This window comes from Ciona robusta, chromosome 11 (genome assembly GCF_009617815.1).
Source record: "Ciona robusta chromosome 11, ASM961781v2".
NCBI lineage: Eukaryota > Metazoa > Chordata > Ascidiacea > Phlebobranchia > Cionidae > Ciona > Ciona robusta.
Genome location: NC_143245.1, coordinates 3,945,587 through 3,961,745, shown reverse-complemented (window position 1 = coordinate 3,961,745; position 16,159 = coordinate 3,945,587). Strand labels below are relative to the sequence as shown.

The window sequence follows — 16,159 nt, the reverse complement described above, 5'->3', positions numbered from 1 at the left end:
GTAACATATGCCTAAAAGTGGATAGTTGTCTAGTATAAAACTTGTGACGGACATTTAGGTTGTAAACAGGGTTCACTTCATCACTTGAACCTTGCCAATAAAAATACTTTTCCCAAATTACAATCAATTTGCACAAATGATCAATGTATTAAACATAACTACGTCAGAATATAGCTATATGGGCAACTAGTATTACATTTTGTCCTATGAGATATAATAAATATATAACCTGAAAAGCATGCGACTACAAACAAAATGGTGTTTATAGCTAACACTAACAGTGAATATTCTAATTGACTACTATCTCATGCTTTTTTAAAAAAAGTCACATTAAATTACAGTGTCTAGTTGCAACTGTTAATAGATTGTGGGGCGTAAGTATAATACAGAAATGTTTTATTTAATAATAGTATATATATTATATATATATATATATATATATATATATATATAATCTTTACTGTACAATCTGTACAAACATAAAAGATAAAGGTTAATATAAACACATACACCGAAAAAACATATGTTGTGGACCAAAACTTAAAAAATTACTGAACTTCTCTCGTCACACTTTCAGCCATCTTTTGATCTCTCTGCAATAACAAGTCACAAAGTCTGTTCATGAAAGAGGAAATCTCAAAGATATGTTCTTTTCCTTTTAAAGTTGTTTTGTTTCTCATTTTAAAAATTGGAATGTTTCTTAACTGGGAAAATTTTAACATTTCATTTTCAGAAACATCACTGTGGATAAACTGGTCTTTTTTTGTTGCCACCACAATATGAACAGGTGGTCTTTCATCAGTAGCAGGTAGCTGGTTTAGTAATTGTGGAATTTCATGAAAACTGCTTCGATCAGTGAGAGAAAAAATAAGCATTATACAATCAACATTAGATACACATGATGGTAGAATGTGATCAAATTTTTTAACTGCATGGTCTCCTACGTCCCAAAATTGGAGACAAAAGAACACAAGTTTTCCTGTTGAAAGCAATCGAGCGGGCCAATATATAATGGTTGTTTCAATTCCACCAGTTTCGTTTACAGTCTTTGGTATACCGCAGCCACTGATATTTGCCACAGTTGCAGTTTTACCACCACCAGACTTACCACAGAGAAAAACCTTGTATTTTATAATGTCGATGTCCTTGCTTGGTGATAGTGAAGGTCGTTCAAGAAGTCCGAAGTGTCTTCTTTCATTCTGATGTAATAATGAAGCAATGTAATCCTTAGCAGATGGTGTATTTAACCAATTGCTATCGATTGCAACCAAATTGGCAAACTGTTTTTCCATGCATAAGCAGTGAGCACTACAAATGTTCCAAAGATTTAAATTGTTTTCTGTGAAATTAATAATCATGTATTAAGTGGGAATATAAAAGTGATAGACATCAATAATGACTGCTAAGCAATATTTATTGTGTGACTGTACTGTCATACATATTATTTAACTCACATTGGGATTGCACAATAAGAAAAGACACATCATGACTGTACTAATAAGAGAAAGTATCGTGACGTCGTTGTTGTCTTGTCGTTGTAACCCGAACTGTTTTGTTGAATAAACTGAGTTTTGAACCTGGACATGTTATGGAGTCGGACTGTGGGCTAATGTCTTATCACTTGACGCCCACAACAGCATGATGTTTGTACTTCATTGTAGACATTTTAATAAAATGTTTTGGCAATAAAGGTTTGGCTTTAAAAATTTGCTTGCTGCATATGTGTTACTTTAGTTTAGTAGTGGTTGTGCAACATGCAGATGATGGATAAACAATGATTTACCACATACTTGACAGTATAGAAAGCTATTGTTTGATGTTATTATGGATTTGGCTTCCCATTAAAATAAATACCATTGGTTGAGATTTAAAAATGAGCATTATTAATTAAAAAACCTGGAACATTATTGGATCTTTTTTTCCCAGACTGTCACTACTTTTAAAGTTCAAAGATTAAATTTGTGTTGCCTATTTATTATTAGTAATTTAAAATCGTCAGAGCCAATATACAACTGTCACCGCTCAAAGCGAATCTATGTAAAAACAGTACACACATATTCAACATCATTAAAAAACTTCATATACATACACTAACACTTTTACTGATAACTGATGCTACTGTTATATGCCTATTTAATAGCGTACTTTACTGGGTTATTCGTATTTTGGCAATAAAATAACATAGTTTTGGTTCCTGCCCTATTAAAATGGTAAAAATGTCTTTGTAAATGCCTAATTCGTCTGTAAAGAAGACATTTTTACATATATTTCGCAGTATCGCCATTATCAGCTGTACAGCTGCTCGAACAAAAATGGCGTCCATGCACGCGTAAACAATAGACAAGTTAGTTGCTTAACTTGTGATTTCTATGGACTTTGACTTAAACTAATTCTTTTACTGTCACAGTCGACCAAGCTCGGTTACAGAAGCAACCAACACAACACAGCTTTAAGTCGCCATTTGTAGAAATACGTAGTGCACCCACCGAGCTTCTATGACTGTCATATTTTATTTTTAAAATTGTTGCCGCACTAGTTAACGCATCGAATTGTTTTTTTTTATTGGGGAATGGTCTTGAATGTAATGAACGAATGAATTCACTTTATCCTCGCATGGCTAAAAAACGACAGTCGTTATAACATAGGTGTTCATACACCTCGCGCCAGCCTACGAGTTACCAAGTATGTTACTTTGTGGGGGATTGTTATTTTTTTGCAGTTTTTTTTTTCTTTTTTATGTGTGGCTCATAATATGGACAGCCCATTTGTAACCACTGGGTTTGAGCAAGTGTCTTGCCAAAGGACACATACGCCCACAATGGTAGCAACGACGAGCCTTGAGGCCTCTGGGTTCGAGGCAGGCGTGCTAACCAACTGTGCTACAGTGGCAGTTTTCCGCATAACAAAATTAAGAACGATTAAATAACGCAACGTTAAAGCAGAGATACATAAACAAGAGATTGGCAATGACGTCATTTCGATTGTTTAACTTGAGCTCCTTCTTCTAACGTTCACGCCTGACTGAACAGGCCCATTGTCTTGTTTTTTCCACCACGTGCGGAATTGCGACAACAGACGATTTCGATACGTTTTAGTTTAGTAACTTTCATTGAACCTGTTAGGTATATTCTTTGCCTTAATCCAAAATAGGAGTATCTGTGTATGCTAAGTAGGTGTTTCGTACAAATTTTCGTGCGGATTGGCGCACCGGAAATACAAAAAGTAAGTGATTTTGTTCATTACCTGTCATAATTTAAAAGACGTGGTCTATGACACATTGCCGTAATGAACTCGTGATGGTATATATAATCATTCTAATGTACAGTTTGTGTTCTCGTAATAAATTTAATTTAATTATTTTCACAATAAATTAAAAAAAAATATATAGCCTTTTAACTCAAGGTGCTTATGCCTTGATCTGTCCTGCTGCTCATACCCAATTTTTTCATCCCTGAGGTTTTTTTTGTTAAAGCAGGACAAAGGCTCTTCCTCAAGATCCAAATTTGGGTCGCAGAGCAGTTATATAGAGGGTTAAAACAACAAAATTGGGTAACAGGTAGCAAGTGCCAAGGGTACAACATTTTTTTGGATTTTATGTTATTCTATGTACAGCTGGGTTTAACAGAAATTAGTTCTGCCCATTGATATATTACAATATATATTGCATTATTGCATATTATCTTGTATTGAAGCCGGGTGTTAATTGCCACTAGAAGATCTGGATGACTAAATTTAGAATTGGTAACTTTTCTTAGAATTATATGTTGGTTGTCATTTTCAAGAGTCCAACCCTTTCTCTTAATTTTAGAAAAAGATTTGAAGATGTCCGAGAGTGAGTTATGCACGTTTGGAATGATTCTGACAGGAACGGCCCTAGTGGTTGCCGATGGCTTGTCACCTACTCGGAATGGTAAATTGTTTTTTGGCATGGCTCCATGTTTTAATTGTTTCCTTCCTGATACAGGGTATATTTTAATATCTTCTTTGTCAAAATGCAGTTCACAAATCTCGGCATTGCCTTTATGTAAGACATCCTCAATGTGGTCATCTTTACTTTTACTGTCCCTGTACTTTCTTATAACATTTTCTAATTGCTGGTGCCAATTTTTTAGATTCCCTTTTGCAAATTTGTTGATGGTAAAGATGGATAGTTTGGAGTATTTGGTATCTGTACTGCATCCTGGGATAGAACAGTGAGTTGCTGGCATTTTTCAGTTTGGTAATTTACTTAATAATGTAATGTATATATAGTATACCTGAAACAAGTTGTATCATTATTCATAAAATAGTTTTAAACATAAAAGCCACAAAATAAAGTTTCGGGTGTTGCCGAAATTTAGTTTCAAATGCAATATCTTTAGTAGCCACATAATAAACTGTTTCGGGTGTCGCAGAAATTTGGTTTCAATTGCAATTTTTTTTAGGACCGTTTTAAAGTCTTCCGGGTGCCTTTAGACTGACGACAGATCTTTGAGTCATACATGTTTTTCAACTGTTTGGTATGGCTGAATGCTCGAATTTTTACATATTTTGAAACTATCAATTCCATAGCTGAAAAAACTTGAGTATTGTCATAGTTACTATGAAAGGAAATGTTTGAAACAATACTTGTCAGGGCGTACTGTTTCATTGTGTTAATGACAATTTGTTCAGTTTTGATTTGTGTACTGTGGCAACAATTTACCAATCTAAATTCTTTCTCTGCATGTACCAAAGCCTTTAACAAGTTATCAGAAATACTGCAAAGCCCACCATTGCTGTTATCAATCCAATTTCTCTGTTCTACCATACCAGTACGTTCATTTCTTCTAAAATAGTCCAACAACGGATGTACATATTTATTCCCAATGTATGTTCGAATAATGAAACCACCTAAAACAAAAAAAAATTAACGAAGCAGTGCTGCAATTTCTACAAACTTACCAATGTAATCAATTATTCGCAGATCTTGCGGAGTTATGTCTTTAACTTCATTCTGTTGTATTGCCGTAACTGCAGTGTATTTTTGTTGCATGTCAGTCGTAATTTTTCGGACAGTCTGCGCTGCTTCTACTTTTGGGAGACCTGGGAAATGCTGCTTTGCGTTGTATAGCATTTGTGTGACTTCGCTGTAGTATGCATCCATGTTTGGAAATAAAGAATACAGTTTAGTTAAGGTAGAAGTTATCGAACCTTCAAGATCAGTCACGCCGTTATCACGAAGTACTTTGAGTACTATTTCGTTGGATTCCCGGCCGTCGCTGCAGACGACTGAAGATGCGCTTCCACCTTCACCGTTTTTAGCCGAATCACTATTTTCCTCCTCTGTATCAATAACTACAACTATGTTTTTCAACTGCTCTGGCGAACAAGACGATAAATATTCCATTTCAACGGTTATTAGACTTCCAGTTATCGAAATATACTAGAACGTTGAAAAATCGTATTTTTCCGTCATCGGCGTATCCACTTTCCCGCGCATTTATAGGGATTGTTCATTGAGGCGTGACCAAAAATCAAGTTACCGGTCAATTCTCTCGCATAATGACGTCATTGCCAATCTCTTGTTTATGTATCTCTGGTTAAAGGAACAACAAAATGCTGACAATAAACTGTTTGTGGCCAAAAATTAGACTAAATTCCCTTTTTTCGTTACCGTCAAGCTTTTGTACAATTTACTGTCATGTATTCTGTGTAAAAAAAACGAAAGGTTAAATCAGAGATGGTTAAATGCACCAAAATATAATAACAATAAAAATAATAATAATTGCGGCTACCAACATGATACCATCACTTGAATTATAATAACCTATACATCCGAAAAGGAGGAAACGTAGTTGAAGAAAACGATAAACTTAAGCGAAGATATAAGGCTAGCTGTAGAACTAAAGCATTGTCCCAGACTCAGAGTCAAGGCAACTGTAACTAAGGACATGACAAACACCATGGCGTATATCTTGCATTAACAGGAAGAGTGCATTTATAAATGTATTATTACCTTCTAAACTTCGTCAAACTAGTTCACTATGATTAGGTTAAACAGATTTGTATATAGCAAAACGTAAAACTTTGTTTTACTCCGGCACCATGTGTTGAAATGTAAACTTATACTAAATGACTTTGACACACACCTGCATGTCACTCAGTTTTGTTCATGTATTCTTTTTTTATTTAATTTTGTTGATTGTCTACTCCTTTTTAATATTTGTTTACATAATTTTTTATTATCTTATTCTTTCTAACTTTTTAATTCTTAAGAAAACCCTAAACAGATTTACCGCTTACAGGTACTTTAAATTGCAGGTCTAAACCAACATCGGGAGGAACCCTTCATGATCATAATTAAACATTGACCTACAACGACAATGGACAAATTCAAACAATTCGCAACTGACCCGACATTGTACTTGTTGCCCATTTTCCCCTTGCATTGTGTGCACTCAAAACTGTTTATTGTAAAAAGCGGAGTTTCTTTTGTGGGGTTTGTTTGCATGATCCAATCTTTAGATCAATCTTCTTTAAGGCCGACTTCCCCTATTGTACGGGTCGTGTCCTTACGCACAACTATCTTATAATTTAAACATTTTATGTTTTACTAATGTTATATATTAATTTTTTTCATTGTATCGTCTGCAGGGTGTAACGGTCATGCCTTTAATTCAAAACATTATTTTTTCCTTTTTCAATAACCGTGTTTTAACAACTGTTGTTTTACCCTTACTACCCGTCTTTTCGCTTTTGTCAAGTCTCCTATTTTTCGTTATCGTGACCGAAAAGACGAAATAAATTTCATTCTTTAATTCATTCATTGATACTTTTGGTTTGTTTAAGATCGAGTTCGGTCGACCGTGGTAATAAAGGGGTTAATTTAATTTATGCAATTTAAAACACGTGCTTACTTACCAGGGCTGTGCTCTCTTGCTTTACCTTAGTCTCTATTTTTTCTCATAATACTATAGAAGGGAATTTTATCACTACTCGTATAACTTATTATCATTTATCGTAATTAAAACGTTTTATTTGGTTATTTACACAGATTCTTTACAAAAAAAATAATGTTTTTCTCAGACAAATACCAACTGTACGAAACATTTCAACCTATTTTATTACTACGACTTTGGAAGAATAGTTTAATTCAGAATTCATAATTTCGACAACTTTAATGTGGTTAAGCGAGCATTCAGAATCAGCACTAAAATTAGAGTATTAAACGATATTCCCACATAGTAAAGATAAGAGCACGGAATATGTAATCGGCAGATTGACTTGAAATAATGTCCTTTGGTGATACGGGAATAAATTTTATAGCAGCATGCCGTTTAAGGTATGAAAAAATCCTGATCTCGGAAAAGTTTACGGCGAAAAACTGCGTAATCTCATAAAAGTTAAACGTGACATTACATGCCAATATAACTTGTATTTACTAACCGAATTAATCAAAGCATACGAATTGTAGCGTCTTCTTAATTTCGCAGTGTCGCAACAGTAAATTAAATAAACTCAATGTAAAAATTCATGTTCTACTGTAACATTTTTTTGTCTTTGATTAAATGGGTACCGGTGACGAAGATTTAAAAACGCTCGTCTTTTCCCACTCTACTTTATTTGATAGGAAACTTTATTCCATTGACGGAACCTGTGTTGTGACTGTAACATTGCTACCACGTGTGTTTGTCAACCTATTGCCAGTTTCATCACTGTTGGGGTAAACATTGTCAAAACGAATCTCAACTTCACACTTTTGCTGCTTGACTCTTTTCCAAGGCGGACAACATTTCTTAAGAGGATTTTCTAAATGTCTTTCAAATATTCGCCCTGGTAGTGACCGCTTCCATTTTCGCGTAATGCGCCCGCGGTCTTCTTTGGTATGTATACAATACACGTAGAAAATCAAAACACCCTGGAAACCATTGACTACAGTGTGAATACCAATGAATGTCTCTTCGTAATTTCGAACCACTTGAAGTAACAGAAACATCCAAGGGATAGACGATACAGGCATCAAGATACAAAATGCTTTAAGTACGCTTTTCCAGTGAGCGTGTCGTTTGATTCGGTAGTGCATGGTTGAATGACTGGTTTGTGCGGTCAGACTTTGTCGACGCCTGTTGTCCAGTCTGCTTAAGCGATATATGACGAAGATCATTTTCAAAATCAGGATTACATTAGCAGTAATAATTATGGCAAGAGGAATTGCAACATAATATACAACTTGACTATTGTTAAAGAAACACCTGTCATACATTGACATTTTCGTGTAAGGAGTGGCGTTTACGGCGTGTTCCAAGTTTCTAGAAAATATTCTATAGCTCGCCGATATCTCCAGATAGTTTTCTTTAAGTGATGTAACGGCAGCAATCACAAACACGAACGGGACTACCCAAGCCAGTAAGAGTTGTACTGTTGTCAGTACTTTGTAATTTAAACTAAAAGAAAAATGATCCTGTGTTTTGAGTACCATCGTCAACCCCTCGTTTAAAAGCCAAAGAGCAGAGGCCAGTAAAAAGTAGTGAGTCAAAACCGCGACTGTGTAACAGGTTCCAGTATCTTTCACTGCGTTGGGGGATAGCAGGATGCAGAAGTGAAGGCCCATGATTGCCAAACAAAGACTTATCTGATTAACAGCGCGGTTATTTCTCACTTCATCGCTGTTAATTGTGCTGGATTCTTCTATTCCAGTACTACTGCGTGCGACTGCAACTAGAATAATAGTGATGATCAGGAATATTATGTTTATGATTTCTAGCGTCGCCGACAATTCGTAAATCCACCTCGGGATTGCAATTGAACGTGTGATTAGAAGTGTGGCAAAGGTTGTTGTGTGATTGCATCTGCAGGTAACGGCTTGAAACTTTGGACCGTTTGACAATTTAATTCTTTCACAACCAGCACGACTCCATCTGAATTTTTTATTGTTCCACCAAACGCAATCCCTGTTGATTCCCTGTAGTCGGATGGCAGGCGGTCTGTGGTATTTTTGTAGCGCGGTATAATCATTCGAAACATCGATCACCATGGCAACTGGTAAGTCCATGAGTTGAAGTCCATGTTTGTTATAATAGGCCAAACTCACGACACTTGTATTGACTGGTAAATAAATGTTGCACCGCTTGGATCGACAAATCGACTGAGGAACGTCTTTGTGGTTTGGAGAAGGAAAACTCTTGTTTAGTCCCTGCCAACTGGCAGCGACAATTTTGATCTAAAAAGATAATTTAGAATTACTTAAATTGTTTATTTAAAAATATAAGGCTACCAGATTTACCCAGTAAACATTACGTGGTGTTTTGGATTTTCTGTAGAATGCCATATATATATATATATAGTAGAGTGGGGGAAGACGGGACATCTTTAGTGCATAATATCAAAATATCCTGATCGTGTTTTGAACAATTAACAACGGCCTATGATAAGGTGTCCCATCCTCCCCCATCCTATTAAATATATACATATATCTTTTATATTGCTAAACCATTAGCCTTAAAATGAATATTTATATCTTGAAGGCAAAATATTGATTAAAAGTCTAATTTATCACACTGCTATATTGCTATGGAATGAACATTCTTTATTTTACCTCGTTTATATTTCGATTCCTATTTCGAAGAAAATGATCTGCTATTTCTCTGCTAGGTATTCTGAATGAAGCTTTATTGAATCGAATGGTTTGGTTTTCATTAACTCTATTTAATCTTATTTCAGCAACTTTAATATTCATCAACGGTGAGCTTAACTGAGTGCCAGCAGGTAAGTAAGACAATACGGTGGAAACATTTTGTTCGAAGTTTGCTATCAATGCAGCTACTTGCTGTTGAGATTCTATTGAATTTGAACCTGGAAATATAAAAATAATTTAGAGGGTGAAGATTATTAAGTCATAAAACTGGTGCCCACAAAACAAACCATATGGTCACTAGATTAACCGTAGCTTAAACATGTTTTACAAGTTTGTTTTCTAGTCCTCATCGCAATAAAATGGTAGCAAACACGATAATTTATTTGCAACGAGCACTAACTACAAAACTAATGTAAAACCGAAAAACAGTGAATCTTGTTTTTAGTCGCCTAGCTCGAGCTTGTGAGGTCATGGTTGCAAAAAATGAATAAATCAAATGATAATTGTGTCAAACTGCACAACACTTGGTCAAGCAGTTGCCAAAAATTACTAATCAAGTTTGTAATAATTCGGTACAAATCAAAATACGATAAAATATTAAACTTATGACCTTCTGTTTGTGGGTACTTCGCAGGTACCTGTAGGCATGTTGTGTGCCGAACGGTAGTCATACACCACATCAAATTAGTACTGTGATACCCTTATTAATTCTTCTTTACAAAATTTCTACATCGTATCGTCTGTTTCAAAACATTACTTCTTTTATTATCAATAAGCATGTTTAAACAACTGTTGTTTTACTGTTACTACCCGTCTTTTCGCTTTTGTTAACTCTTTTGTTTTTCGTTATCGTGACCGAAGAGACGAAATAAATTTCACTCATTTCATTCATAATTGGATTTTTTAAAGAAATATATTAAGACACACTAGCAGTTGTTAATCGATTTGCGCAGCCTTTTTTTTGCATTTTAACCCCCCAAAAACGGTGTTAAATACCACGAACTAGTGATACCAAATCTTTGTTAATTGACAACAAATCAAAAATATAAATTAATACACACAAGCAATTATTTAACAACGGGTGTAGTTTTATCAATTCGAAAACACATGGGGTATAGATCAAGGCAGTTCAAAATCAGTTGATTTGAAAAAATAAATGATTGCTTTGAAAATTAGAATGAAAGTTTTTTTTTAAAATAATTTTCGCACAAGCCACTTCTCATAAATAATTTGCAGTGCTGCAAGTGAATGAATTTTAAATATATTTTCTATATGTTATCCTAATATTAAGTCAGTATATTATAAATGCCCTTGATGTATAATTTCGGAAGTTTTCGTTTACCACAGAATTTTATTACTTAACAACGCACTTATCAACTTTGCCTGCACTTTGTTGGACCATGAGGATACTCCCGAATACAATACAGTAAAACATTTTTTCGTCTATTATTGTTAAGGTACCGATACAAGAAGATTTAAAATGGCACGTCTTATATACGGTGCGTCCCGTCTTTCCCTATACATAGTCGCATATGTAGACATAATTGTACTTCGTAACTTTCTCATCGTCCATGTATGCAAAACATAAGGAGACATACAGTTTTAGTCAAGAAAAACTATACACTGCACGAATATTAAGCGTAGTAAGAAATGTTGTTAATAATAGACATCAGTTCAGTGACACAACTCTTCAATATGTATTTAATAACGACTATAAAAGGGAAGACGTCAACTGGATTCGGACGCTTAAGAATACGAAAGGTCATTTATACAAGCCTTAACGAGATTTTGGGGTCCTAAATATTTATTTATATTTAAACGATTTTAACAGTTTGAAACCACATCCTATTGTACTTTCATCACTGGCTCTGTACAATTAACCTACTTTTACAATTTGGCCTACAGTTCGAACATTTTACTTTTTAAAAACATGACAACACGTACTTGTTATAGGGACATATTTGCACATACAAATAAATAAAGTACTAACTTATATTGTCCAGAGAAAATTGTTGGTTGGCAAACTTTTCGAAAGTTTTGATAACAGTTTCTTGCGATGGTATGGGTGGTGCGGGGGATGGTTCTGATACTAATGGTGTGGGGGTGCTGGCTGGGAAACCTGTTAAATAGAAGTTTATCTTCAACTGTTTGATTGTCTAACCGTGCCACAGAGCTAGGTTATATAGCGCCGGTGTCGTGATATATTCGTTACGATTGATATATTAGTACCGGGCGCCATTGCGCATGCGCCGAGAGATTACTGCGCATGAGCAGTAGCTCTCAACAAATACAATTTGAGCTCTAATAAATACGTACCGACTAAAAAAATTCCGAGTATAAATATTACAAAACATATTCTACCATCTGTACTGTTGGTGTTGATATGATTTTTATAGGTGTTACGTATAGCGCTATAAAATATTTAAATTTTTGTTATCGCTGGGGTCTAGTTATTTTATTACCGCTAGGGTCTAATTAGTACAATGCCCAAATTTTATGTTAGTAGCACGCGTAGATGGTATTGAAAGTGGCCGCTATAATTTTTTGTATTCTAGTAGTTTCTCGGCGCATGCGCAAAAGCCCCCGGTTTAAATATATCAATTGGAACGAGTATATATATTATGACACCGATGTCGTTTGGCCAGTCGTTTAATTTGGGCGGTTCGCTTTTGCACATGCGCCGCGACTATACGCATGGGCAGAAGGTCAGCCAAATATATGATGACAATCCAGCTCAAGTTTACAACACCAGTGCCGTGACGCAGTGGTTAGCGCGCCTATAGGTTTTCTGTTCAAGGTTTGTTGCTGCAATCGTTGCGGGCGTATGTGTACTTGGGGGCAGGACACTTAACGACCGATTGTTTACTAATGGGTCATCCAAATTGTCAGACATACAGACAAACAGGTAGCCGGAGAATCGAAAGACTGCTGATACCAACCAAAACATTGTATGAGTGTGTATCTTTGGACAAGACGCTTATATAAATACCGCCTTGCTGCTGGGTAAAAAAAGTTACACACATTTACAACAATTAAATTCGGTTTATTATTGTTTGCATCATTTTTATGAATTAGGATTATTGTGTTTGTTACTTCCTAAATGAATACAATGTCTTACTCCAACTTTCAAAACAAACCTGGATTTTTTGCGCTTGTTTGATTGGGAAAATGCGAGGAGAGCAGATCATCGCAAAGTATACATTCTAATCCACCACAACGAAATGTATTAGTAATGTTGTTCATGTAATGGATGACTTCACACTCCCACCGTATATTAAGAGTTCTCTCTGTAGTATAACACTATTATATTATAGTACAGTGGGAGAAGACACCTAAGCACACGGTGCCCAATATTTCAAAAATCAAAATATATGGCAGTTTTTGTGTGATACCACGGATTAGTAGCCTACTACCAGTCCCGTCTGCGAGGAGTATTTGCATCAAAAACCTACAAAACTACAACGTGGGGTAAGACGGGACAAAAAATGAATGGTATAAACAGTAGTCAAGTTTTTACTAAAAGACGTGGTGCATATGCTATTTAATGCACCAATCTTTATTACAATATTTTTACGAACAAAACAAAATAAAAATGTTAAACGTTTTGTATTCTTGGCAAAATAAAAAATCGAATACCGAAAGACGAATTGAAACGTCTGCAAATTGATGGTTCGGATGATGCGCTGCTTGGGCTGTTTTGAGAATAACAATAAACGCTAACTTCAAGGTCTGTGGTGTTTAAGAATGATCTTCGCACAATGCTCATGTTAGATCTTTCACAAACACCATTTGTATTAGTTGCATCGGGCGTATTATTTCGACAGTGTATGGAGTAGTTTCGACCTGTGTAATATAAAGGTAGTTTTAGGTTATTTAAGTGAAATACATACTCCTTATAAATGCTGACTGTATAGTATAGGCTATATACTATACAAGTGTGATGTTAAATTCAAAGTAATTGAAATATAGTAACAATAGGGGAAGATGGGACACTTAAGCAAAGAATGCCAAATATTTCCAAAATCAAAATAGATGACAGGTTTTTGGGTAATATCACGAATTAGTACTATTATTCCTTCATTAATTGACACCTATTTAATAAAATATAATAAAACACACGAGGAGTTATTTAGCGATCCGCACAACAGGTGAAATTTTACAAATTTGAAAACACACAGGATAAGATGGGACAGTTTAAAATCATTGTTAATTTTGATTATTAAGTGTATTTATAAATAGGAATATACGTAAATAACACGAAATGATACTGTACGCTTTGAAAACTAGGTCCAAACATTCTTTTTCTTGCTCTGCTGCTATCGTTTTTAACCTTTACATTATATTATTGCATAACAATTGGTATTGTTTGAACGACAATGGGTATTGTTCGAACTTCAATGGATAAATATTGTATCCTACAAATGTATATGAACTTGTAATAACAGAAAATTGTTAATAACTATTGATAAAGTTTTTATTTTTGCTACAAATTGGGTATTACTACTCTGTTTTTGGAACAAGCCACTTCTTATAAGTTATCACCAAGTGCAAATGACCAAATTTCGAATATATTTTTAAAATATTATCTTTTTATTATATCAGTATCTTATAGTCGAAAACCCCTGCTGAGGTATAAATTACTAAATTAAAAGCAAATCTTTAAAAGTTTGGCAATGAAAACATACAAAACTACAATGTGGGTAAGATGGAACTCTAAATTGAAATATATTTACATTAGCAGTATTCTGTAACTTGTAGTTAACCTACCGAATTTAACAGGCTGTGCTAGTTTCTTTGCCATGTAATCTTCATATGTAGGCTATAACGTTAAACTGATATTTTTGTTGCTCTCAAATTAAAGTCATATTGACCCCTGCCTATTTTCTTCATGCTTACATCTCAGTGTTTTTTTTACAAAACTAAAACTAGTTAATGAGACAAAATCAAACTGTACGAAATATTCAAGGTTGTTTTATGAAGCTATGAAACTAGTATAACCGTTCGCACACGCAAACTATAAAAATCCAGCGGCTTTTCTATGATTTAGCGAGCATTAAAAATAGCACCTTACTATTTCGTATTTTTTACCTGTTCGAAGTATAGGACTGTTTCTATTTTACAAACATTTTTTAATATTTAAAAACAGTAATCAGCTTTGACGGGCGTTTAATAAAGTCGTGATAATACTGTCAAATAATTCTGTAACCTTATTATCCTGATTATCATTAAATAGGGTTCCGTAAAAAGAAAATTAAAAAAAAGTCTCGTCTGACAAAGTGTCCCATCTTCCCCCACCCTACTATAAATCTTGTCCTCGCGTGGCCGGGTAACTTTATAAATTTTAACACATATCTCATATAGACACACATATCGTGCCTATTCACCTGTCACCAAAAATGTATTTTTTAGTCTGTGACTGTTGTTGTACTTTACAAGGATATAGCACTACTGTACACTATGCCACAGTACAGCGATTTTACAGTCTGAGGTCAATAAAGATATAAAGTACTCACTGTATTCTAATCCTAGATAATTTCGATAAACGGCATACTTGTGAATAAATTTCCAGCAAAGTCCTATTTGAACAAACGAAACCAAAAGAATACAAATGTAAATCCACTTTTTCTCTCCTACCATGGTTGAGTACAACGGGTCAACCAATTTATTTCTGTAAATATCTACGGTGCATGAAATACAGTGCCGGTGTTGTGGTATAGCTATAACAGCTTGGTGGTACTATCCGCACGATTCCCAAATGTCGTTTTTAATTGTTTAAAACACGATCAGGATATAGGTGTCCCGTCTTGCCCCACCATACTAGTAAGGTAGAAGGACGGGACACCTTATATAACCTGACCGTGTTTTAAACAATTAACAACGACATTTGGGAGTTAAGAAAATACCCTTTTATGATTCTTTAAATATTTCTTGTTTAATACAAAACGGGACGAAAAAAAAAATGAAAGGTTATCTCAACCTTTCCCACCCTTACTGTATAGATTATTCATACTTGTAAACATTGACTTGACTAGGAATTTTATTACGGCTTCAAGTGAAGTTTGGGCTATAAATATATGACAATATTTTGAACTTTCTTTTTCCTGGAGAAGCCTAATCTAACTGATCTTACCAAAACGAAAATCTAAAATAAAGAATACATATCATACCTTATACTTTTACAAGTTTAATGTTTGTAATAAAGAAGCTGACTTGTCCCTTAGTTTAGCATAAAAGTATTTATTCTAAACACTTTCTTCTTAGTACAGTAAGTACTTTGATATACCGTGTCGCGCTACTAAATTCTCGAATCATTTATTAGAGAGACCATCTACTGCTCCGGATGTCACGATAAATGGCCATGTGACGTCATAACTTATGAACCTTTTGCAGATAGAGGAAATTGCATGAGTTGACTAAGACGAACAAATTTATAAACTCGCTAAAAGTTCGAAAACGTTTGAAGTTGATTCTTCATAACCACATTTAGGAAAAAAATTAAATTATTTTCTATTTAACTTGTAAGTTCGTGTTATACTACATACACCATTTTTGTTTCTACAAAAA

The 16,159-nt window shown here is 34.7% G+C and overlaps 4 protein-coding genes across 5 annotated transcripts; 1 reads left to right on the top strand and 3 right to left on the bottom strand.

The window, feature by feature from the left end:
- Nucleotides 1-11: 11 nt before the first annotated feature.
- LOC149728160 (ciliogenesis and planar polarity effector 2-like) lies at nt 12-1,373 on the bottom strand. Its single transcript, XM_089888259.1, has one exon. The coding sequence runs from the start codon at nt 1,356-1,358 to the stop codon at nt 549-551; it is 810 nt and encodes a 269-aa protein (XP_089744385.1). The 5' UTR covers nt 1,359-1,373; the 3' UTR covers nt 12-548.
- A 1,858-nt stretch (nt 1,374-3,231) lies between these two features.
- LOC149728158 (uncharacterized) lies at nt 3,232-5,420 on the top strand. 2 transcript variants are annotated; one of them, XR_016386014.1, is made up of 4 exons: nt 3,241-3,741; nt 3,809-3,910; nt 4,113-4,193; nt 4,425-5,420. XR_016386014.1 is itself a non-coding variant. In XM_089888262.1 (3 exons), exons 1-3 carry the CDS (start codon nt 3,723-3,725, stop codon nt 4,453-4,455), a joined length of 435 nt encoding a protein of 144 aa, XP_089744388.1. In that variant the 5' UTR covers nt 3,232-3,722; the 3' UTR covers nt 4,456-5,420. The 2 variants fall into 2 exon arrangements, 1 of the variants encoding a protein (XP_089744388.1); XM_089888262.1 differs by having other exon boundaries at nt 3,232-3,741; nt 3,809-4,193.
- On the bottom strand, nt 4,262-5,368 carry LOC149728159 (uncharacterized). Its single transcript, XM_089888257.1, has 2 exons — nt 4,924-5,368; nt 4,262-4,872 (listed from the first exon to the last, which is right to left on the bottom strand). Exons 1-2 carry the CDS (start codon nt 5,366-5,368, stop codon nt 4,421-4,423), a joined length of 897 nt encoding a protein of 298 aa, XP_089744383.1. The 3' UTR covers nt 4,262-4,420.
- Nucleotides 5,421-7,091: 1,671 nt separating the features above from the next.
- On the bottom strand, nt 7,092-16,058 carry LOC149728157 (adhesion G protein-coupled receptor E2-like). Its single transcript, XM_089888235.1, has 6 exons — nt 15,109-16,058; nt 13,232-13,438; nt 12,733-12,882; nt 11,586-11,714; nt 9,557-9,813; nt 7,092-9,181 (listed from the first exon to the last, which is right to left on the bottom strand). Exons 1-6 carry the CDS (start codon nt 15,230-15,232, stop codon nt 7,598-7,600), a joined length of 2,451 nt encoding a protein of 816 aa, XP_089744361.1. The 5' UTR covers nt 15,233-16,058; the 3' UTR covers nt 7,092-7,597.
- Nucleotides 16,059-16,159: the final 101 nt, after the last annotated feature.

Bases quoted from the DNA above. Each gene is read 5' to 3' on its own strand.
- LOC149728160 (XM_089888259.1), bottom strand. From the start codon at position 1,358: ATGATTATTAATTTCACAGAAAACAATTTAAATCTTTGGAACATTTGT.
- LOC149728158 (XM_089888262.1), top strand. The intron at 4,194-4,424 runs GTGAGTTGCTGG...AATTTTTTTTAG, and splicing joins CTGCATCCTGGGATAGAACA to GACCGTTTTAAAGTCTTCCG.
- LOC149728159 (XM_089888257.1), bottom strand. From the start codon at position 5,368: ATGGAATATTTATCGTCTTGTTCGCCAGAGCAGTTGAAAAACATAGTT. The intron at 4,873-4,923 runs GTAAGTTTGTAG...TTTTTGTTTTAG, and splicing joins GCGAATAATTGATTACATTG to GTGGTTTCATTATTCGAACA.
- LOC149728157 (XM_089888235.1), bottom strand. From the start codon at position 15,232: ATGGTAGGAGAGAAAAAGTGGATTTACATTTGTATTCTTTTGGTTTCG. The intron at 13,439-15,108 runs GTGAGTACTTTA...TATATTACACAG, and splicing joins TTATCTAGGATTAGAATACA to GTCGAAACTACTCCATACAC. The intron at 9,182-9,556 runs GTAAAATAAAGA...TTATCTTTTTAG, and splicing joins GGAATCGAAATATAAACGAG to ATCAAAATTGTCGCTGCCAG.